The following is a 25,558-nucleotide window of genomic DNA, read 5'->3' on the forward strand; positions in this document are numbered from 1 at the left end:
ATCCCTTGGACACCAAGGTCTTCTTCAGGACAAGAATATCACATCATGCATTAAACCAATCTAGGGATGGAACTGATTAATCGGTACTCTATCGGCATCGGCCAGTATAGGCATATCAGTGTATTGGTTTATCGGTAAAATTACCGATTATTTTACCAATCTGATATATCGATAAATATCTGATAATTTAGTGCAAAAGTCTGCCATTTTGTTGTAATTTTTGTGGATAATCTCAATGCCCTACTTTCAAAAAAGTAAATGTCTAAATATGCAACTTCTTTTTCACTGCAATCACCTCAAAACACACATTTATTAAAGAGATCAATGAACATTTAAGGTTTTTCAAGGACAATTTCTAATTTTATATCAGATCGGTATTGGTAAATTTTATATCAGTACTTTATCGGTATTGTTCAAAATTTCATATCCGGCCCATCCCTACAATATACACTTGTGGAGGAAAGGAAAGAGATGAGTTGAGGTTCAAGCAAGGTTGTGTTAATACAGAATGCTGAACATTTCTGGTTTGTCGATTGATTGATTTGTTGCTTTAAGTCCACTTTATGCACAGTAAGGCTAATTGAGACTGGACCTACAGTTTTAAGTGGGGTTTGTCAATTTAAAACACTTTACCTACAAAAGAGACGTAACTGGTGATGCGATGGAGTAGGAATGACCAATTCTCAAAATATAAACTGCTGATATAAACTATTATATTATTGTAATCATAGATATGAGTCACATGTGAGTCAATGCTGAAACATAATCATAAAGGTAATCATTAGGTATTATTTTATTAATATACTGGGTTAATCAAAAAGAAAGAGCAGATTTCAAAATGTTATTTCCAGCAAACCATACATGACAGGAACATAATCCACACATAATTGGATAGATTAAGGTTCAAAGTTTTGTTGAACGACAGTTGGTTTTCTTCGTGCACTATTAATAACGTTTTGTGTGCTACAATTTGCAAGTTGTGAATCCAATGTGCAAGTGCAATGCAAAATTCTAACCTTCTGTCACGGTCGCCAGGGTGCAATGTCTGCATTTACTGTAACTTGTATGGCTGCATATCCACAACATAGGCAAGCCTAGAACTGTTTCAGATCTTGAAAAGTAGCAGGCATACTGTTCTTTGAGGAATGTCCAGATTTTCTAGGGATCTCAGATATGCTCTACATTTTCAATGGACATCCGTGGGCGACCAGTACTTTTCCCTTTGCATATGCAACAATCTTTGACGAATCTCTTATGCAACTCATAAATTTGCTTGTGATAAGCTGTTTGTTGAATCTACGGTGGAATTCACGTTGAACTTGCACAATGGATTCACACTTCGTAAATTGTAGCACACAAAACGACTTTTCCTGTGGTGTCGTCATTTACCTCCAACAAGAAAAAAAAGGTCATTGTTAGTGCACAAAAGAAACCAATTGTCCTACATGAAAACTTTGAACCTTAATGTTAAGTGGTAGAGCAGCCACAGGCTGAACTTTGCCCATGAATAAAGAATTTCTAATCAAATGATGTGCGGATTACGTTTCTGTCGTGTATAGTTTGTTGGAAATAACATTTTGAAATCTGCTTCTTCCTTTTGACTAACCCTGTATATTTATGTTGTTTTGGAAAACAAATTACAAAAAAAGATATTCAAATTAGATACCATAACATGACTTTAAAAATGGTAGCAAATGTTGGGTTCTTCGTCTACATAAAACTAGAATAAATTGTTCACAAATTAGATTTTTGCGGTCTTTACATGGAGTAACCTGGCGAGACAAAATTAGAAGTGAAGAAATTCGAAATAAATGGAAGGTTGAAGAAATTTTAAAATACTGTATCAGTTAAAGTGGAATCAAAATGTACTGAAGATGCCAGATAGCCATTTGTCTCGAGTATTATTAAATTACAGGCCAAAAGGAAGGAAATTTAGAAAGGCCATATTGCCAATGGAACAATCAATTTTTGTAGTCACAGAACGGGCTTTGAGTACCCAGACCTGCAAGAGAAAGATGATATTCATATTGTTATCATCACCTCTGGTTGAGAACACGGAACTGGTTCACATTGCACATCCTGAGAACTCCATTTCCCGTTTTCTAGACATGAAATTGACTCTGAGCCTTTCAACATAAAACCGTCTTCACAGGCGTACTTTGCAGATGAACCAAAGTGGAGTCCCAAAGGCTCAACTTTTCCATCTGTCAGCGGCGGAGGCTCTCCGCAAGAGACCAACTCACACTTTGATCTGTAAAAAAGAAACACTTTAGAAAGAATCAATATATGATTTATTCAAACTGATGGTTGATTTCTGGACATTTTAATATCTAGCATATAAAGCTACGATTACCAGAGATTCCCAAGTTTTTGAGAACTAGTGTGGGCATAAGTGGACAGTACTTGCATCAGTAATTTAGTCCCACTTTTCCAACAGACCCCCACATTTTTCACAAGGCCCAATTTAGGGTTATTTTGGTTCTACCACTATACTTTCTCAAAAATTACCTTCCACTCCATCCAGACTGATATGATGTGGGCTAAAGAAACAGGAAGCAAGCTGTATTTGTTTGTTTTTCTCAAATGAAAGTTGTGCGTTTCAAAAAGGTATTTAATGTTGTTATGTAGGTGCTTATGATTTTTCAAAAATAGCAGGAGGGTTATTTAGAAATCAATCTCTGGTGACCTGGTAAAAGAAAAGGGGGAAGTTAGTATGTACTTTTATTACATACATGTCTACACTACTTCTACACTGTTCTATATATGTAGGAATTTGAAGATGTGATAATTTAATCTAGGAAGCTCTTTGCAACTGATATATCAGCTGGGACTATAAGGATGTTTTTACCATTACATGTGACATGCAACTTTCAGATGTTAAAAATACAGGTAAATAAAGGCTTCACAAGCAAAGCCCCCCCACACCACTAAAAGCACTTATCACTGGAAATAATTTTGACACAGAACAAGTTATTGCATCTCTAAAGGATGCAAACGTTAAGTTAAAAAAATATTCAGACAAAAAAAATGCAGTATGGTTTTGGCATGCACAGATGATGTCCTAAAATAGAAACGGGAATTAACCGAGACTAACGCCCAGGCCTCTGGCATACCATGCCTTTGTAAAACTAACCAAGTTACCAAGCCATGAAACTTTGTTTGTAGAGCAATTAGGCATGCCAAATTTAAAGAATAAAATTCCAGGAGATTTCTATGCAGCCTTCAAACCTTTTAAATATCTGTTTGTTTTGCAACAGGTATACCTAACATAAAGATCCTAAAGAGAAGAATTAGGGAAGAAGTCCAGGCAATTCCACCTGCAATGCTGGTGTCTGTAATGGGTAATTTTGTTCATACACTCCGTGAGTGTAGTTATAATAGAGAATGGTAGATATCTGCGTGATGTAATTTTCAAAGGATAAGACGAAGTTAAGTGTTGTTTTATGGAATTACAAATGGCATTATGTTGTCTTATCAACTTTACATTAGCTGTATTGTATTACCATGGGAAAAATATTAAAATAGTAGATACATTGCCAGACCCTGCATAAGTACATACAAGTATGGTGGAAATATGTAAATTTCTTCTATCCCTTGTATGACTAAAGTTGTGGCTTATTGCTTTGTGATCTTACATGTTGATTGTTTTATATATAAATAGACTTGCACTACTGTTTTGTTTTTTAATTTATACTGTATTTATTAGGCTTGAGCCAATAAAAATGTTGATGTATAGGTATACCAGAGGTATAGTCATTTAAAATAATCAGTTGGAATATATTCACAAACACCAGCCAGTACTTTTCCAAAGCTTGGCTATATTTGCAAAGTCCACAAAAAATTCATGTGACAGACACTATTGCAGAGACTAAATATCCTGCAAATTATGCAAAATTCAAAGTTCACACAAACATTAAAAAACCTCTTATTGTACTCGTTATTTACAAAAAAAAATTAATGAAAATTTCTGTAATTGAACTCTAATGTAGTGTGATGTCGGGTATGGCATGGGTCACACTGAGAAGTAGCTCAGTTAAATAAGTTTAGTTTGGGTCTCACTGAACCACCTTTATCCTGAATGGTGTGGATGAAGGATTGTTGGGAGCCTAAGTCGTTGAAGGCTACTCACATCTTGCTTGGTGTTCTGGCTCTTGACGACGGTCGGATGGAGACTGGTGCCCGCTGGAGAGATTTTTGGAGGCGATAAGAGGTGGCTGGCGACTGACTTAACTGACAGAGCACTGATTCTCTGGACTCGAGCTGGCTTTGGGCTTATGGTTCTGTGTAGTCCAGACTGCTTCTTGAACTGCTCGCTCGTTGCCACCTTGTAAAGTCATGATCTCTCAACTGGCGGATGTAGTGGTCTTTGTCGATCGAGTTGCTGGTAATTGTGGAGCGAATAGAGAGGGGTTGATTATCTCCAGGGGTTTTTTATACATGGAAATTTCACAGTGACGTGGTGGACTTTGCACCTCCATCTGTACACCGGGGGTATCCCTGGGTGCAGGTGAAAATTTACAATGGAGGTGCACTCATTGCTGGCAAGGGCCGTTTGCCTTGCTGACTGTGCAGAGCCGAGTGGAAAATTCTTGTTGCTCGGCTCTGCATCTGGTAGAAGTTCGGGTGAATGAGCATTCAACTGGCAATCTTCAGGACGATGTTTTAGTAAAATTGATATTTCTACTTTCATGCTCCCAATTCCTTCATCACTAAATATTAAATTTTCATTTTTAGAACTGGATTAAAAAATTCAGTTGCCAGGTGAAAATTTTCAGGCAGCATGGTTACCAGGCACCCTATAATCTACCCCTGGGTATTGGTTCAAAGGGGTATTGGCTCAGCTGTAGTATTCATTCATACATTAGCAGTAAGACATAGACAGTGGAACCTCAATTATGTTTTTCGAGGAACAGAGACTAAATAACTTACTGGGAAAATTTTGTGACACATTGTTTTTAATGTACCAGGAAGGTAAACTGTACAATGTGGGGAAATATAAAATTAGGTACATAAAATTAAGATTTCACTATACTAACATTTTTGTCTTTCAGAAAATGTGATGCCTGTTCTTCACTGATAATAAACCCTGTGCCTTGCAGCAATAAAATACTTTTCCAAATACCTTACTTGTTCCCACTGACCATCATGGCACTGGATACGAGCTGGCCCAAGCAGAAAATATCCTCTCCTGCACTGGTATCTTGCTTCTTGGTAATTTGCATGACGCGTTATGTGGAATGTTGCTTGTGGAATATATGGAGGTGAACCACAGTGTGCCTATAGAAAAGGTACAATTCTAGTTAAATGTATTAGTAAATTTATAGAATATTCTATTTGCTCACTTATGTACAATGTCAAATATGAGGCCACTTGTTTAAGCTACTACTGATGATAGATTTTGCTAATATTAATAAAGTAATGATACAGATTAACTGTGAGTGAGTGAGTTTTTGTTTTAAGTACACTTGATGTACAGATAGGCTAATCGGGACTGAACCCACAATTTTAAAGTGGGAACCAAAGCACTATGTGCTTCCACCAAGTATCGAACCTGGAACACATTGATTACAATGTGATGACAATACCACTATGTCATTGGGGAGGTCCTACTAATTAACTGGTATTCTACTGATACAATACTAAATTGCAAATGTTCCATGAACACACTGCTGGTTCATTAACTTCCTTAATTAATGCACGTAACCAGGGGAACTTAATGTGTTTTTCTTAGAAAAGAAACTCTTATTTTAACATTTACTTTACAGAGTACATGAAAATTCCATTATGCTCAAGGTCTTTCGTCATCTATCGAATCGGAGAAAAATCTTGGGCTAATCTCGGTGTAATAGAAAGTAGATTGCGAAGTATGGTAGTCTTGCATTGTGATTGCAATTACCTAATTTTACTTCATTGTGTAGATTTACTTCATAGTATATTACATAGGGATTATCACATTAGTAATAGCTAACTTTGATGCAACAATGCCTTTTTCTTTCGACCATTTTTCCCATATTTCTTTGCTTCATGGCACCCTTAGTCTTTTCCTACAGTATCTTACTGTATGTCCAGCCTTATGGCAATAAGTACAGGTTAATTGAATAAAAAATCTTGTATTACTTCAAATATAGCATGATTTTGGGGGGAAATTGTTGAAAATAAATTGAACTGTTATTCTCACTTTTTCGATTGAAGATGAAGTTACAAGGGAGAGGAGTAAATCTCCATTGAATATAATTTTTTTATTGTGAACACGCGTACGTGAACTGCACGCGACGCCACTGCATATGTTGTACATTGTATGAAGCTGAAATAAATTTGTATGTACATTGTATACCTTTGTGCAGACAGGAGTATCTCCAATCCACAGGCCACTGTCATCGCAAGTATGAACTCTTGATCCCTGAAGGCTATATCCACCATCACAAAAGTACACCACACTGCTTCCCACAGCCAGGTGACCCGAACTTTGTGAGAAGACTGACATCTGGCCATTCAGCAGCTCTTGAGGCTGAGGGCACTCGACTGGAATGCATTCCGGAGGAGGTCCACTCCAGTGACCTGTCATGTTGCATTCTCGAACACCACTTCCCTGAAAATGCATTGAGTAATGTATTTTCTGCTCTGCGCAGAAGCTGTAATACATACCACAAAGGAAGAAGTGCATGAAAAAATAAACCCTTTTGATAATCACTACATTTCATGGCATCATAGCCTATGGTGTATTAGAACCTGTTGCAGCAACTATCAAGAGAATATTATCGATACATTGCTGCATTATCCTGTAAATATATAACTGTCCAGACATTCTGGTTTTCACCTAGATGTCACCGGTGTCCTGAAAGATATTTTCGGTATGCTTAATTATCCTGGTTTTAGCCCAGAAACGAAATCCATATTTTCCCATGTAACCAACAGTGGTTGGGCCAATGTTGGGCCGACTGTACTGAAAATTGTTGGCCCAACATGTGGTTTTTACATTTACCCAACATACTGAAAACTAAAAAATGAATAGGTTTGTGTTCTGATATATACATAATTTATTGTGAGACCAAATATAAACAATAGTACAAATTATTTATGAAAAAAAGAAATACAGCACTTTATCAGTCACATGGTATCATTGTTTTCAAGGCACCATACCATCAAGTGGTAGCACAAAAACTTTCTAGAGCTTACTAGAGTTTCATGGAATTTAGTCTGCACGTAACATTGTTTAATCACCATCACAATAATACATGTAAGAATGTCTTGTTCAACTAGAGCTAAAGAGACAAACAATAAGCAATTCCCAACACATCTTTCATCCATGGCGGCTGACAAAGGACTGGTGAGTGACTGCAAGTTAAAAATAGCTTCTACTTTCATTTAAAATATATTACATTTCCAGTATGTGCTGTGACTGACATGTAACAGTGTTTCTTTTTGAATATTTCACTTACTTTACAGTCTAGAATTTACAGCATACTCCTGAAAATTGTCTTAGCATGAAAGAGTTGGTTTTTAAAACTGATTCTGACTCACTATGGTTGGGCAAACGTTGGCAACCATTGTTGGCCCAATTTAATTTTATCATTGCCAGTAGTAAAATTTACTTTCACAGTGCAATGGACAGAAGTATCATGGACATTGACCTACATCAGAACTACCTTGCATGTACCTGTCATGTGTTAACCATATTATAATATGATATCTGTGATATTATATATGTGTTCTATGATAGCTGTGCACCTGGCATGTGGTTTCACAGCTGTTGCATTGAAAATATTGAATCAAGCAGAGCATACACTGAAGTGTTCAGTTTTTTTCCCAGGGCAATCTGTTCATCCTATCCCATCCAGTCATACAAATCGATGATTGCTTGCAATGAAACTCCTCAAGAACACACTTGCTCTTCAGCTTTAGAGCAATAATAATAATAATAACTATAACTACTGCAATGCACAGGAAAGAGCTTTATTTTTTTAACAAGAGAAGCAGCAGCAGTAATACTATGAGCACAAGGAGTAGCACCATTGTTGTTTGTGATGTCATTTAAAACATTAACCATAAATAATTCATTATAATCACTGCATTATACGATAGGTCACACTAAAAGTTTTTAGACACGCGCAAGTAAAACACTGGAGACCAAAAGTATGAATGCTATAATTTTTCAAAGTATTCTCCATGACAGTTGATACACTTGTTCATCCGCTCAAACCAAGTGTGAAAGCACTGGGGCCACACATCTGCAGGCACCTCTTGAATGCGCTGAACGAAGGCGGTGACTGCCTCCTCGGGAGTAGGAAATGAAGAACCTCGTAATTTATCCTTGATTTTAGGGAACAGGAAGAAATCACAAGGGGCGAGGTCGGGACTGTAAGGAGGATGAGTCATTTCTTCGATGTTGGAGGCTTTGAAGAATTCAATTGTTCGTACTGCTGTATGGCTGCGCGCATTGTCTTGATGCACAATAATGCGACTTCGTAGGCGTTTTTCACGAACTTTCCGTACGATCTCCGGTAAATAAACCGTAGTGTACCATTCAGTATTAACGGTCCGACGTCTCTGTAGCGGCACTGTTGCAATATGGCCCGTCCGACTGAAGAAAGTGGCAACCATTTGTTTGCCAACACTTCGTCCCTTCCTGACTTTTGTTGGTGGGTCTTCATCCGGGAAGATCCACTGCGTCGACTGTCGTTTGCTGTCGGGTTCATAACAGTACACGCAAGTTCGTCACCTGTTTCGATGTCATACACTGCATTTGATTGTCCTTGGTTAAATTTGTCCAGCATTTTCATGCACCATGTGACACGTGCCTGCTTTTGCTCCTGAGTTAGATGGTGTGGGATCAGTAGCGTGCCCAGGATTTTCGAAAGGGAGGGGTTATGTGTACATTTTCAGGTAGTCAGTCCTCATTTTGCCATATTTCCCTGCCTTTGACGTTCTTTTCTTTAAAATACTGGACACAAAGGGGGGGGGTTATAACCCCCACCAACCCCCCCTTGGGCACGCCACTGTGTGGGATCCATCTGGCACAGAGCTTCCTGACACCAAGGCGGTCATGCAGGATCGTTTGAACCTGACTCATACCAATACCCAGTGTTGCACTAATAACTGCATATGTCACCCGGTTATTCTCATCTATCATGCGACGCACTCTGTCGACGTTTTCTTGAGAAGTTGCTGTCACAGGACGACCAACACGTAATTCATCACTGAGTTTCTGACGTCCACGTCGAAATTCTAAAAACCAATTAAACACAGTCGCACGGCATGGGGCTTCCTCCTGAAATGCATTTCGGAGCCTTTCATAACATTCCTGCTGCGTTAAACCTGCTCGAAAATCGTAAAAAATCATTGCTCTGAAGTGCTCCCGTGTTAAATCCATTTTACTGTACACACACGATAATAATTGACTAATTTCTGGCACACAACAATTAACAACTATAAATTCTGCAGCATTATCACACTTCACAGACTACTAACTTCAACATATCCTAGAGACAATGTATTGCTGCAATCAGTGTTGCCGCATCTAAAAACTTTTAGTGTCACCCACGTACCATGTGTCAATATTATTCAAATTATTATATTCACACATGAATTGAATATTTGTAAGAAAGTGGGATTATACGTTTTCCAGTGAACCAAGGTGAAAAAACTTAAAATGCAAATATACGAGGGCTATTTTTTATCAAGGTCCGATCGGTTGCGAAATAAAAACCACATTGAAAATCCGATGAAGCTGTGCACGGATGTGTTGCACAGTGTCTCTAGTATGCCCGTTGATCGCGTCACGTCGCACATGTCAGTTCGGAGCATGCAGTGAGCACGGAAACATGACTAGAACATTAGAGTTGCACGCCAAGTGTGAAGTGCGTGCAGTCATTCGATTTCTTCATGCTGAGGGGTTCAATGCAGCTGAAATTCATCGACGAATGAGTGCAGTGTACGGTGAAACTTTCATGAGTGATAGCAAAGTGCGGCAATGGTGCAGGAACTTTGAAGCAGGACGTACAGACGTTCATGATGCAGGCGGTCAGGGAAGGAAGAGAGTGTCAACCGATGATCTTGTTCAGCAAGTGGATCAGGCGATTCGAGAAAATCGTCGGTTCACAATTTCTCTGTGTTGAGTGAGTTGTTTCCCAAAATTTCAAGGTCAGCTCTCTATACCATCGTGAGTGAGAGACTTCAGTACCGGAAACTCTGTGCGAGATGGATTCCCAAGATGCTGTCCTACCAGCACAGAAGACAGCGAATGTTTCTTCAGCGCTACCATGATGAGGAAGAGGATTTTTTGAACAAAACTGTCACAGGGGAAGAGACATGGGTTCATTTCGAAAGTGAAGAAACAAAAGAACAATCCAAACAGTGGATGCATTCCCATTCCCAGAGTAAACCAAAGAAGTGCAAGTGAACCTTCTCCATCAGAAAGTGTATGGATACTGTGTTCTGGGACAGAAAAGGAGTGTTGATAGTGGAATTCGTGGAACATGCCACGACCATCACTGCAGCCTCATACAGCGTGATGCTTCAACGTCTATGAAGGGCAATTCAGAACAAGCGAAGAGGAATGTTGTCATCAGGCATTGTCCTTCAACACAGACGCTCCTGCAGTGTTTTCGATGGAAGGTGTTTGATCACCCACCTTACAGACTGGACTTGGCTCATTCAGATTTTCATCTCTTTACGCACATGAAATGCTGGTTAGGAGGACAGCATTTTGGCACAGACAACGAGCTGCAGACCAGCGTAGAGAATTGGCTGAAAGCACAGGCAGTTGCCTTCTATGACGAGGGTATTGGAAGGTGGTACTACGCTACGACAAATGTCTAAATCTGGGTGGCGACTATGTAGAGAAGTAGCTGGAAGGTGTAGCTAAATGTTGCAAATAAAAAAAAATGATTTCACTGTGGTTTTTATTTCGCGACCGATCGGACCTCGAAAAAAAAATAGCCCTCGTAGTACTGTACTATAATATTTTGCTCTATTGAGACCATGAAGATTGGATGTGTAATATGAAAATTTGTAAAATTAGAGAATATAAAATCTGGATTCCACACTATATATGCTATTATTTTTGCTCACTATTTAACTGTTATAAAACTGGAGTTGATTACTGATGAAATGAGTAATACAACTGAAATTACATAATGTGCAAAAAAAGAGGGTGAGTGCATCTGATTTGAAAACATGTTACAAGCATATTTGGATTTGAATTCTATAGAAGTCATAGATGTAAGACAAAAAGTCATCTTATGCCTTATGCTGGAAATACAGTTTGAAAATGTATCAATAATGCAAACAGCACAAAAAATAGGTAAATACTTCCAATGATCCAAGAATGCATTTCGTATGTCAGCGACACTATCCACTAGTGTGAAGAAATTGGTTTGGAAGGTTTGTGGAGAAAGATATGCTACATACTCCTTATCCCATGCAATATTTTTGATGAGTGACCTGAAAAAGCAGCTAAAAGTGTAGTGGAATGAATTGCTCACAAAATAAATGCATCAAGCAATGAGTGAGTTGGTGACAGTACATTATCAAATGAAAAAAAAAAAAAGAACTGGCAAAGATCTGCAACATATTGATTACAATTGTCTGCCATCTTGGACATGGCTTAGTCCGAAATTTTACTTGACTTGTCTCTTTTTTCTCTCAATTTAGTCTGAAAATGCAACGAAATGTTCAAGTATCATAGGTGTTGGTGTATTTTATGTACTGCTTGCCTTACGTACATCACAACATGTAATTACATAATAATTCAATTAGCAACTCAACATATACACGGGCCTCCCCCATGGTGCAGTGGTAGCGTCATTGCCTTGTAATCAAGGGGTCCCGGGTTCGATACCCGGTGGAGGCACAAGTGGTTCGGATCCCACTTTAAACTGTAGGTCCAGTCCCGATTAGCCTTACTGTGCATAAAGTGGACTTAAAACACCAACTCAAACCCAACTCAACATATACACCTATATACACTGGAACCCCAAATTTACATTTCCAGATTTTACAAGTTCACCCATTTTTAGTAGATTCATCTTTGTTCTATGCAAAAAAGAAAAAATTGACATTTGTACCAAAAAAAAAAATGAAATACTACTAACCTTCAGAATGAAGCCTCTGTCACACTGGAGCTCCACTTTGTCCAAATAAAAGAAGGAATCTGCTCTATAGTGTCCATTTTGAACAGCTGCTGGTTCACCACAAGGAACACGCTCACATGTGGGAGGATCAAGATCCCATTTCAGGCTACTGTGACATGTGAGAACTGCTGCACCAGCTACGTAAAACCCAGAGGCACACATTACATGCACAACAGAACCTGGTCCATATGATTGAAAAGATATGTTACTGTTGGCTATAACGAGACTGGGACAATACATGGGAATGCATTTCGGCTGCAATCCGCTCCACAGTCTATTTGGCAAACATGTTCGCGAGACAGGACCAACGAGCCTAAAACCTTCTCTGCAATAATAACGCACCGAGGACCTCAGGGAAAGTGAATGCACTCGCACTATTCCATTTTGGGGTGTGAAAGGTGCAGTACATGTTATTGGTTGACACTGTGGTGTAGGGTGAGACCATGCTTTGTCCTGTAAGCACACTGCTGAATTTGATCCTAGCATTTCAAAGCCATAATCGCACACGTATTTCACCAAGCTGCCAACTTCGCGGTTCACCTCGATGACTCTTCCATGGAGCAGGGTTTCAGGTTCAGGACACATGACCGGCTCGCAAATTGGATCCTGACCAGACCATGCTCCTGAAGAGAGACACGTTCGATAAGAATTTCCAGTAAGTTTATATCCATTGTTGCAATGGTAAGTAATTGTTGCACCGAAGTGGTTGCCAGAAACGTTCACAAAACCATTTTTAATCTCGGAGATAACATTGCACTTCACAGGTCTGCAATAAGGTTTAGCCGATGACCACAAACCATTTGCCAAGCATCTTCGGTACTCAGGTCCAATCAGAATATATCCAGACTTGCACAAGTAGTGTATTTCTGAATTGTAGCGGAAATCATCACCTGCTATTTCACCATGGTTCAGTGAGGTTGGGGGTTGGCACTTGATTGATATACATGAAGGGGCATTTCCACTCCACTGACCATCAGCAGTGCAATGTATAGTTTCTGACCCAATCAGTCCATATCCTCTCTGGCAGCTATATTCTACAATGTCACAAAACTGGAATGAAAAATCCTCTGACGTATCATTTTTGTTGTTTTCTTCATACACATTTTGGATATAATTAAACTCCCTATCATGCTTAGGATGCCTTCTCTTCGTAAGTTCCCGTGTGCCCTGACTGATTTCAGGAGGCAAACTGCATGTAACTGGCTCACACAATGGAAAGTTCGGTGATGACCACTGTCCATTTGATAAGCAAGTTACATTCTCGGAGCCTTTCAACACATATCCGTCTTCACATGCGTAAGTAGCCACATCTCCATAGTGAAGTGTGCTACCTGCCAGCATGCCATTGTCAATCTGGGGTGGAGATGGGCACGTGATTGTCTTGCACACTGGAAGATCACCATCCCATAAGCCTGTAGGTAAGCAGCGTCTCACAGCCCTACCAGTCAGCAAATACCCCTCATCGCAATAATAATGCACTTGTGACCCAACGGATAGAGTGTAAAATACCTCATGTCCATTTCGTAGCTTTTCAGGAATACTGCACTTGATTAGTCTGCACGATGGCTGGGCAGGATACCAGGTGCCATCGGCTAAGCACTTTATAGAACGACTTCCAACAAGCATATATCCAAGATCGCACACAATCTCAATTGCACTTCCGACTTGCAAGCTGTCACCAATAAGCTTCCCATTTTCTACTGGCCTTAGCTCTGAGCAACCTTTAGAGATGCACGCTGGAGGGGTGGAATTCCAGGTGCCGTCAAACCTACATGTGAGCACAGTCGAGTCATCTGTCCTGTAGCCAGGATCGCAGGAATACACCACCTGGCTGTATGGCTGAAACTCTACATTGTTGTCAGAGCTGTAAGTTCCACGTTCAATTAGTGGTGGAACTGGACATGTTACAAGTCTGCAAAGTGATTGTGAGAGGTTTACACTTATGCCAGGATTGCATCCAAGAAGCATTTCAGACACAGGTCTTCGTTTACTTTCACACAAGTATAATGTTAGCGACTTATCTGGAACTTCATCTGGGGGTTTCCTTAAAGATCTACAAATCGCTGGAACACACAAAGGCAATGTACCCGACCACCGGCCATTAGCAAGGCAAGTGTGTGTCTTTTCGCCAATCAACTGAAAACCTTCACTGCATCTAAACTCTATTTTGTCCTTAAACTGAAATGAATTGCCTAGCATGTGTCCATTTGCAATTTGTCCTGGAGCAGGACAAGATACTTTCAAGCATGCAGGAGGGAGTCTGTCCCAGCCTCTTTCTAAGCACGTAATGGCTGATGAGCCTTTTAAGACGTAGCCTGGGTTGCATGTGAAGTGTATCCTTGCTCCTAGAGAAAAAGCATTACCAAATACTCTTCCGTTATATATGAAGTTGATGGGTTGACACTGGCTAGGAACGCACATTGGTTTTTTACCTTTCCACTCCCCATTCTTGCGACATGCTTGAAAATCTTTTCCTATTAATTTATACCCTTCGTTGCAACCATACGAAATAATAGACCCTATATGATAGTCACCCTCACTAGTAAAGTAACCATGATCTATGGCCTCTGGGACATTGCAGCTGGGTAAAAGGCAGAAAGGATCATATCCAGACCAGCGACCATCGTGATTGCATGTACGATGTCTGCTGCCCTTCAGAATATACCCCTCATCACATTCATAGTAGGCGGTTGACCTGAAATCAAGGGATGCTACAATCACGGTTCCATTCTCTATAGATGATAGATCAGGGCACTGGACAGGGTCACACGAAGGTTCCTCATCGCTCCACGTTCCATTCTCTATACAATGCCTGTCAGAAGTTCCAATAAGTCCGTACCCAAAGTCACATTCATACTTTGCCACACTGCCAAATGTAAATCCGCTTGGCATTACATGTCCATTAAGTATGCCATTCAAAGATGGGCATGTAATTTCTTTGCATGTAGGCAATGTGCCACTCCATGCTTGTGTTTGCAAACAAACCAGTTGTGGATGCCCCATCAACTTGTAACCTTCATCACATACATACTCAATTTGGCTATTAACAAAAAAACCATTGTCAGTGATGTGTGTGAATGTCTCTTCATCTTCTAGCCATTCATCACTGACATTTCTTTCCTGTGAAGGATTGGTCAGGATGTAATTCCCATGCACAATGTTCCCCGGATGGGGACACTGTATAGGCACACATTCAGGATATCCATTGCTCCACATACCACTCTCTAAACACTTGTTGTCAAGAGGACCTACCAAAATATATCCATCGTCACATGCATATTTAATAACTGCACCTGCTTCCCAAGAATTTCCACCAATTACAGAACCATAATGAATCTTTCGAGGGCTACCACATGTTACATTCACGCACCTTGGAGCCTCTGGTTTCCATGTACTATCTTCAGAACATAGACGATCAGATGAACCTATGAGAGTGTAACCATTGTTACATGTATATTCCACTTTGCTGTTGTACAAGTAACCACTCACAGATACATCTCCATTTAAGATTGCTTCAGGTTTGCCACATTTTACAGGAACACACTTTGTATTTCTAAAACTCCATTCACCAGTTTCACCGCAAGTAACACTCTTTTGACCTTTCAACACAAACCCTGGAGTGCACTCGTAGACCACTGTGCTATTGTACACGTTTCCTTCTCCAGTAATTGTTGCATTTTCTACTTCTGGATGAGATCCACATGATATGAGTTGGCACTTTGGTGGTTTTCCTTCCCAAGTTCCCTCATTGGTGCATGTTATGTTAGATGAACCAATTATATGGTATCCTATCTTGCAACCAAACACTAGCATTTCTCCAGCACCCACTTCTCTACTGTCTCCATTTACAATAAAGCCATTCAGAATCCTGAAAACAAGACAATGATTATTACAACAATGTAATTATTACAATTATTATTACAACATTAAATCATTATATATTATATACAGAAAACTCCAATCAACAATGAAACACAGGGTATGTAAGGGTTGACCTTCTGATAAGGCACCCAAAAGTCGATCTCACTTCCACATAGTACACCCAGGTAACTGCTTCTTGCAGGCTAACGAAGCTTTGGCATCTGCACGTACAGCCAGTATAATCCTCTGTAGAACTGTGTTGTCCTGTGTTTTGTCAGCCTCAGCTTTTAAATAGGTAAGGAGATATTAGTTCTCAGACAGGTAGTGATTTTAGTTATGGTAAGAGGGCTGGGCCCCATATAATATGATGGGGGCAAATAACCAAAGTGTTAACACACACACAAAATTTAAATTCAAATTGAAACAACAGAACACAGTAAATAATCAGCAATGGTTTATGCAGACATTAATTGGTACAAGAAAAATTTCTCAAAGCTTTAAAATTTTGATTTACACACATAATATTCTCCTACAATAAAACTTTTACATTTCCTGCAAACATACATCTTTCACATGAGATACAATTTTAAAATTGTCTATCAATTAACATGCACATATGTGGTGGAATTTAAGCTATGACAAAATGTAATACTTGCACCAAATTCACAAAATGATAACTGTTATAACAGGAATAATTGCAAAGAATTTTACTCATAATGCATATTATTACATACCTTTCCTTTTAATTGATATTTTACTATATTTGAAGGGCTCGGGAGTAAAACATGGTAAGTGACATTTTGGTTATTATTGAGTTACAAAGTACATCCTGTAGTCCATCGTAAATGGAGTCGAACCGTACTCGTAGTGTATCGTCTTGTCAGAGAAGAAGCTAGAAGTGTTGGAAGTTATGGTATCTACAACTTGTTTCGTGTAAAGTATGATAAGTAGCAAAGATGGCAGCGAAACGGAGGTTGTTGAATTCCAACGTGTCTTGGAAGTTCCTGAGTATTTAGGCCACAGTTAGAAAGTGTATATGATTCCCATGAATATCCAGAATGTGTACCACTGAAATAGAATGAGGAGAATGAAGAGGATACTGATGCAGAGATGAGTAAAACTGTGCATGGCAACGTATTTCATGTAAAATATGGTATGTTCTGTAGATACAAGGGATATTTAGATTGAAGTGGCAACACTGCTGTGAATTGCGTGTTTGGCCGGGAGACATGACGAGCATAGTGTGTTCCTGGGCAGTGTAGCGATCAGATCAATGTGTTCGTGCTCCCGTATTACTGTGTGTATGGTCAGTGGACGGTGTTAAAGTGAGGTGTGTGTGTGTGACATAGCACCCTAAACAATGTTTACCTGTGCAGAACAGAGTGTGTTTATCAAGTTTCAGGTGGCATGTGGTCAAAATGCACGTCAGATCCACAAATGGATTACGTGAGGCATGTGGTGATAGTGCTCTCCCTTATTGGATGGTTGTGAAATGGACTGTGGCATTCGAGGCGGGATGCCAGTCAGCAGAGAAAGAACATGGTGGTGGCAGTCTTCGAATGGCTACGAACCAACATTATGTGGAAGCACTGCAGACATTATTGCTCGAACATGATTGGCGATGGACGTGTAATGAACTGAACATTTTGTCTGCGTCAGTGTACCACATGCTAACCAAAGATCTCAACATGCGTAACATTGCAGCCAGATGGGTACCGCATGTCCTGACGGAGATGCAACAGTGGCACCGCTGGCCATGTGCACGCCTACACCTTGAACATTACGTGCAGGAAGGTGTTGATTTTCTGCACTGCATTATTGCGATTGATGAAACATGGGAGAGATCTTACAAACCCAAATTGAAACGCCAATCCAGTGAATGGCGCCACCCAGCGTCCCCACGACCGAAAAAGGTGAAACAAGAGCCAGCGAAAGTTAAGGTCATGATGATAATGGCCTATGAACATGAAGGCATTATCCTCTCACATCAAGTGTCACAAGGGGTTACCACAAAGGCTGCGTGCTATGCCTCGTACCTGGGTCACCATTTGCGACTCAAACTACTGCATCTCCTGCAGTCTGGACCTTTTCTGCTTCATGACAACGCCACATGTCATACTGCCCACGTGGTACGGACTCTCTTACGACGATGGGGTTTGGAGGTACTGGAGCACCCACCATACTCCCCAGATATGAGCCCCTGCGATTTTGATTTGTTCCCAAAAATGAAAGAACCACTTCGGGGACAACGTTTCAGTCATATTCCCAGCATTGTTCGTGCCATAGGGTGCTCTCTCGACAACCTCTCACAAACGGGGGCTCTCAACGGTATCCAACATCTGCCACATATCTAGAAACGTGTTCACTGGGAATTAAGCGACTACATCGAGGAATGTAACCATCTTCACGTGAGTAACACATTTCATTTTCATTTCCCAGATATGTTGCCACTTCAGTCTAAATTACCCTCGTACCATTCCTTACATGTAGCAGTGCTCATGATGGTAGTTGGGAAATAAATTTTACTCTCGTGCCTGGAAGTGAACTGCAATCCTAGTAGAGAAGGATATACTATATACGTGTATGCAAAAACAAAAATATCAGAGATTTATATAAAGGTGTAAATGAATTTAGAAACAGGTGGCAACCTAAAGTAAACTTGATAAAAGATAAAGACGGTGATTTTCTAGCTGACCCAAGCGATATTCTTAATAGATGGAAGAACTACTTTAATGACGTTTTAAATGTTCATGTATGAGATAAATCAGAAGTAAATGAAGTACACACAGCAGAACCTTTAGTTCCAGAACCTAACTTGACTGAAGTAAAATATGCTATTAAAAGGCTAAAGAATAACAAAGCACCTGGCATTGATTTAATACCAGCTGAGTTAATTAAATATGGTGGAAATTCGTTAATGTCAAATTCATAAATTAATTTGTTTAATATGGAATAAAGAAGAAATCCCTCAACAGTGGAAAGAATCCAAAATGTTCCTGTGTTTAAAAAAGGTGATAAAATGAACTGCAATAATTACTGTGGAATTTCTCTACTCTCAACAACATATAAAATATTATCTAACATTCCTTTAACAAGACTAACCCCATATGCTAATGAAATTATAGGTGATTATCAATGTGGATTTAAACGTAACAGATCAACTACAGATCAAATTTTTCACATCAGACAGACACTTGAAGAAAAAAAGTGGGAATATAATCAAAATGTCCATCAGCTATTCATTGATTTAAAAAAAGCATATGATTCGGTCAAAAGAGATAAATTATATAATATATTAGTAGAGTTTGGAATACTTAAAAAGCTTGTTAGTATGATAAAAGTATGCACCAGTGAAAGAGAAAGTAAAACTCGTGTGGGTATTAATGTGTCTGACAAATTTACAATTCATGATGGGTTAAAACAAGGAAATGCATTATCTCCATTGCTCTTTAATTTTGCCTTAGAATATGCTGTTATGAAGGTAAAAGAAACTGAAGAAGGACTAAAATTAATTGGTATGACTCAGTTGTTAGTATATGCAGATGATGTAGACTTATTAGGGGATGATATAAATACAATTAAGAATAATGCTACTAAAGAGATAGGTTTGGAAGTTAACAAAGAGAAAACTAAATATATGCTTACAGGCCGAAACCAAGTGTTAGGTAATAATCAAAATCTAATTATTGATAACAACTTGTTTGAACCAGTTTCCAAATTCAAATACTTAGGAGTAATATTAACAAATGAAAATTATATTAAAGAGGAAATAAAAAGTAGGCTTAATTCAGGAAATGCATGTTACTTCTCTCTTCATAAACTTTTGTCTTCTCGTTTAATACGAGGGTCACTATCTATATTTTGAGCCTTGGCAACACTGATTAAAGTTAGGCGCGATTTGACGTTTGCACGGAATTGTCTGGCATTATTGACCATAACTTACTTCAAATGTTTTGTCAATAGCTTCATTTGTGTTGTTTATGTTGCCTTGGAGATTGCGCGACAACAATAAAATGGAATTAACTTGTGAACATTTTTGTGTGATGATTTTTTACGATTTTCGATGTGGATTATCAAGACAAGAGTGCATCGATCAACTTACTTCCACATTTGGCAATGAAGCCCCATCCTTTGCCACTGTGAAACGCTGGTATAACGAATTTAATCGTGGTCGCCATTCGCTCACCAACGAGATTCGCGAAGGTCGTCCAAAATCAGTTGTTGTTCAAGAAAACATTGATGCTGTGCAAAACCTAATACTGCAAGATCGTCATGTGACATACTGTGAGATTGAGGCAACCATAGGCATTAGTTCCACCAGCATATATAAAATATTACATGATAATTTAGCTGTGAGAAAGGTATGTTCTCGTTGGATCCTACACAATTTGACAAAAACTCAAAAAGACGCTCGCGTCAATTGGTGCAAACAAATGCTCAATAAATACAATCGTGGTGCTTCAAAAGACGTATATAAGATTGTAGCAGGTGACGAATCATGGATATATGCATATGAGCCGGAACGTAAACAGCAGTCAACTGTATGGGTGTTTCAAGATGAACCCAATCCAACAAAAGTTGTTCGCACTCGAAGCACATCGAAACAAATGGTCGCCTGTTTTTTCAGGAAAACTGGTCATGTGGCAACTGTTCCTTTAGAGGAACGTAGAATGGTCAACTCTGAATGGTACACAACAATTTGTTTGCCAGAGGTCTTCGGTCAAATGCGGAAAATAAACAAACGCCGTCGGATCATTCTTCATCAAGACAATGCCAGCTGTCACACATCTAGTCCAACAACAGACTTTATGAACAGTCAAAAAATCGAATTGATGGGTCATCTGCCATACAGTCCTGATTTGGCACCCAATTACTTCTTCTTGTTCCCGAATGTCAAGAATAAATTGCATGGACAATGATTTTCGTCAGCGGAAGATGCCGTTGATGCGTTCAAAAACCATATTATGGAGGTGTCTCAAGAAGATTGGAAAAACTGCTTTCACAAATGGTTCAAACGAATGCAAAAGTGTATTGACCATAAAAGAGAATACTTCGAAAAACAATAAAGCAGTTTTCAATGCCAAATTCCTGTTTTTTTCATTATTAGGCTCAAAATATAAATAGTGACCCTCGTATCTAAGAAACTAAAATTTAAAATATACAAAACAGTAATTTTGCCTGTAGTATTATATGGGTGTGAAACTTGGTCCCTTACATTGAAAGAGGAACATGAATTGAGAGTATTTGAAAATAAGATCCTTAGGAAAATATTTGGACCTAAAAGGGATGAGGAGACAGGTGAGTGAGTGGAGAAGGTTACATAATTTAGAACTACATAATTTGTATTCATGACCAGGTATTATTAGAATAATTAAATCAAGAAGACTTAGGTGGGCAGGCCATATGGAACGAATGGGAGAAGAAAGAGGAGTTTACAGGATTCTAGTTGGGAAACCTGATGGTAAGAGACCCATAGGAAGGCCAAGACGAAGATGGAGGGACAACGTTGAGATGGACCTAAAGGAAATCGGTAGGGATGGAAAAGAGTATATAGATCTTGCTCAAGATAGGGACAGATGGAAGGCCTGTGTTGCTGCAGCCATGAACCTTCGGGTTTAAGAAGGCCAGAGAGTTAGTTAGTTAGATGCACATTTATGTCTGTTTTAAGATACCATGCTTTACATGCAATGTCAAAAAATTTATTGAACTTGAAGAATATGTGATATGATCCTCTGAATCGTATTAATGATTTGGAACTGTTTAGTTTTATTATCAAATATTTCTTTCATAAATCTGTTATGTGAATTTAAAAAAGTTATGATATTTTTATTGTCGACCTAATTATCTATTTGTAATTTAATTAACTTTCTAATTTATATATTTGTGATTATGAAGAAAGCAAATTCTTATATTGTTGATATTTAATTGCAAATATGTGTTCTTCTTGGTTTGAAATTATAACTATTTTAATCCATACATAAGCCCTATGGACATTCGAAATCATTCTTTACAAATATGTTAAGTTAAAGAAAAATATAACAGAAAGATACAAGGGGCATAATTGTTGTCTTTAAGATAGAGAAATAAACCTTTTGTATAAATTGCTTATTGAATCACAGAAATTTAATATTGCCATTGTACACAATTTGGATCGTCTACGTAACACAGCTTTGTATTGAGAGAGGCTTGTGAATCGCATTCTGCTTGGCATGCTGAGGTAATAAATAGAGTCTTGATCTCTGTGTGTGTGTGTGTGAGGTAGGTAGAGATGTGAAGCTGAAGAAGAGTTTATATAAAAATATTCTTTTTACAAAAAAGATCTCCATAGAGATAAGGAGGTTATTTTTAATCACAACCATTCAGAACTTAACGCAATAAAATGAAGAAATTTACTTTTCTGATGGTGTTCATTTCAGTCATAGACAAAATAAAAAAAATCATAACATACAAAAACAGTAACTTGTTACAAGTAGCTCACATTATTGTTTATTGAATAAAATTACTAAAGGCTTTCATTTTTGTATTACAAATTGTTGTGGTAGCTATAAAAAGTTTAATCTAGGATCTAATGGATAGGACATACCTTGGGGGCTCATTGCAGTGTAACGGCTGGCATGCTGGCATTATGTCATCCCAATGTCCATCCTGTAGACAGGTCAGGTGTCTTGGGCCATCCAACAGGTAGCCTTCACTGCACACCACTTCAATCTGATCTCCAAATTGAAACACAGCCTTGCTTGACTTCACCTCGCCATGTGTAGGTGGCTCTGGTGTGTCACAAGTAATGACTGGAAAGGAAAGAAAGAATGATGTTCAAAGGCTGGAACATAATTTAATCTGATTTAAATACTTGAAAATTCTGTTTAATGCACGAACAGTAAGCGAGAAACTCGGGTGTTATTTTATAAATTACTGAATGAAACCATAGCTTTAGGAGAAGAGGCATTTATCATCTTTCACAAGCCTTGTAATTGAGAGTCTTTTCAGTCAGAAATGTGCCATCTGCATAGAACTGCAAAAGGTGGGCAAAGTTATTATCTATGTTAGTGTTTTCTTTTGAAAAAATACCAAATGAAGTATACTACTATATCAAAGAGAGAAACACTCATATCTATCATCATACTGGTAAAAATTATTAGCTCGTCAATCCTGGTTGATTATTTCCAGTGTACACTATCATACAAGGTATGCAAAATGATGGCTGATATTGAAAGAGTAAAAACATTCTGAAAATTTTCAGCAAGCATAAGTTTCACTTATTCTGCACCAATATTTGTGCACTAGAAGTGGATTCTGGATTAATAAAAGAGAGTTATTTTTATACTGTAGTTATCTCATATGTGAAGCTAAGAATAATTTGAAGCTAAACTCCAGCTATCGATACAATGTAGTTGCAATGAAATTGTTTGATTGTTTGTAATTGTACCATTGAATAGCTTTAAAATATTACAATGCTAAAGTATCTATGATGATAAAATCAATAATTAGGACAGTTATTAGCATCAACCCCACACTTTCTTGATCTGGTCATGAGTGGGGGTGATGCGTACAGCATCACGCCCCTGAGCGCCTTTACCCCCCAGGGTTTCCCCCAGGTACCCATGTCATTCGACGCTAGGTGGGAGCCGAGGCCACTTCCTACGTTAGAAAAGTTCCCGAATTTGAACTGGGGGCAAAGACAGTATATTGCTCTTTGTAGATAAGGTTTAGCATAGAGCGGGGGCAATTGCCCTCCCTCGCCACCACTGCTGCACCAATATCAAAGTATTGTAGCACATGCAATACTATCAAATCATCTCTCTGTTACTTAGTGTTGCCTCAATTTGCATTTCTCCAAAGCTTTCGGCTAGAGACGAATAAGAGAAATGAAATGTGGTAGTATTTTGATTGTATTTATTAATTTTATGTCACTTCACTTCTTCTCTAGGTAATCAAAGTGAGAAGCATGAACAATGAAATACATGAGGAATGTTCATGCCTGACGAAAGATGCCTAATTTCATGGCATCCTTTGCTAAACACTATTGCCTACAGGCTGGCCAAACTGACTACCACATCAATAAATTAAATATTATTACTATACTAATGTTAAAAATTTAAGCAACAAACGGAAATTCTTTCCTGTGTGTCCATTTGACCACATAATATGATCAGGTGATAATATTTATGATGTCATAGACAACTGGTTTAAGATAGAAAATAAACTAACCTTAATGTGCCAGGATTTATCAACAAAAAATCACGATAGCAACAGGTTAAACTTGGCAAATTTATCAAAAAAAAAAAAAAAAAGGAAAGGATTTCTGTTTTTTTGGACACTAGTGTATATTGGTGTTAATAAGAATTTTATTTTTGCACATAAAAAACAAAAAAGCATCATAATCACATTTTAGGCACATGAAAGACCAAAACTCTAGGCTCCTATTAACATGTATCACCTTCACATACTGGTGTCTGACCACTCCAAGTTCCCGAACTCCCACAGACCCTCATGCTTGGTCCATCCAGTTGGTATCCTGGGTTGCAGTAATATCGAATCTCATCCCCATAATAGTATCGGTGGCCTTCAATTCTTCCATTTACAAAGTACCCTGGGAAACCACAGCTTAAACCTGAAAAAATATGTAAGTGTAAATATCACAAACATTGATGATAATTATTGACTAATATGTAAAATATAGAAATAAAATTTTCTAAACTAGTAAAAGATTAATTCTCAAAATATTACAATGTTCCCTGTATTATATTACCTCTCAATTTAAAAAAACAAACAAGAACAACAATTTACCTTACTATAGATCTGAGTTGATAGCACTTTGAATTGATGCTGATACCACTGCCAATACTTTCACCAATTCCAAATTGTAACAATTGATAGCAGTTCAGAAAACAGAATATTTAGAAATTTCAATACAGTGCAACCCCAATTTTACGTGCCCCGGTTTTACATTCGCCTGCCTTATACATTCAATCTTCATGGTTCCATCAGAGCAAATTGCTATAAAAAAATTTCTGGATTTTGCATTTTCCTGCATGTTAAGATCTTTCACCTTGGTCCCCTGAAAAACGTAAAATCGAGGTTCCACTGTACATAAGTTTTGCATTGCAATTATATCGTAGCAATCTACCAGCATTTTGCTTTAAAACCTTCAGTTTCATATGAAACATTCATTAATCACAAGATCAATTTCTTCCCCACAGTAGTGTTGCAGATATTATGAAACTATGTATATTGCATAGACACTATGGACTTGATTTCTGCATACAATACAGATCCTGGACATATATTATGTAGTCAGACGATTCCTAGGTTTGCAGACCTCGCACTACAATTCTACATTTATATTTTTTGTTCCCGTTGTGCAACAGCCCTTGAGGGCCAGGGCCTGCCCACTGACTGCTGACCTCACTCCCACATGCCTCAGCAGAGGTGGTCGATCATCCAACCAGTTACAGGGTGAAATGTGGTCAGCACAATGAATCCCCAGTCGTCGTCGTAGGTTTCCATGAGCAGGTTACGCTACTCATTTGTAGCTCCCCAATGGCCAACGGTCCCATACACAGGCC

General features: G+C 38.6%; 1 protein-coding gene across 3 annotated transcripts in view; it reads right to left on the reverse strand.

The window, feature by feature from the left end:
* The window catches only part of LOC146000424 (sushi, von Willebrand factor type A, EGF and pentraxin domain-containing protein 1-like), a 194,569-nt gene that overhangs the window by 37,244 nt on the left and 131,767 nt on the right, over nt 1-25,558 (reverse strand). For 2 of the 3 annotated variants that reach the window (XM_083138037.1, XM_083138036.1), the window contains exons 30-35: nt 24,430-24,603; nt 22,576-22,780; nt 12,093-15,999; nt 6,335-6,589; nt 5,123-5,277; nt 2,041-2,251 (exon numbers count right to left, since the gene is read on the reverse strand). In XM_083138037.1, coding sequence (XP_082994163.1) covers nt 2,041-2,251; nt 5,123-5,277; nt 6,335-6,589; nt 12,093-15,999; nt 22,576-22,780; nt 24,430-24,603 — 4,907 coding nt within the window. Of the gene's footprint in view, nt 1-2,040; nt 2,252-5,122; nt 5,278-6,334; nt 6,590-12,092; nt 16,000-22,575; nt 22,781-24,429; nt 24,604-25,558 lie in introns of those variants that run through there. The other variant, XM_083138038.1, reaches the window with a different exon arrangement.

The sequence above is a fragment of the Lepisma saccharinum genome, chromosome 16, assembly GCF_977018435.1.
Source record: "Lepisma saccharinum chromosome 16, izLepSacc3.1, whole genome shotgun sequence".
NCBI lineage: Eukaryota > Metazoa > Arthropoda > Insecta > Zygentoma > Lepismatidae > Lepisma > Lepisma saccharinum.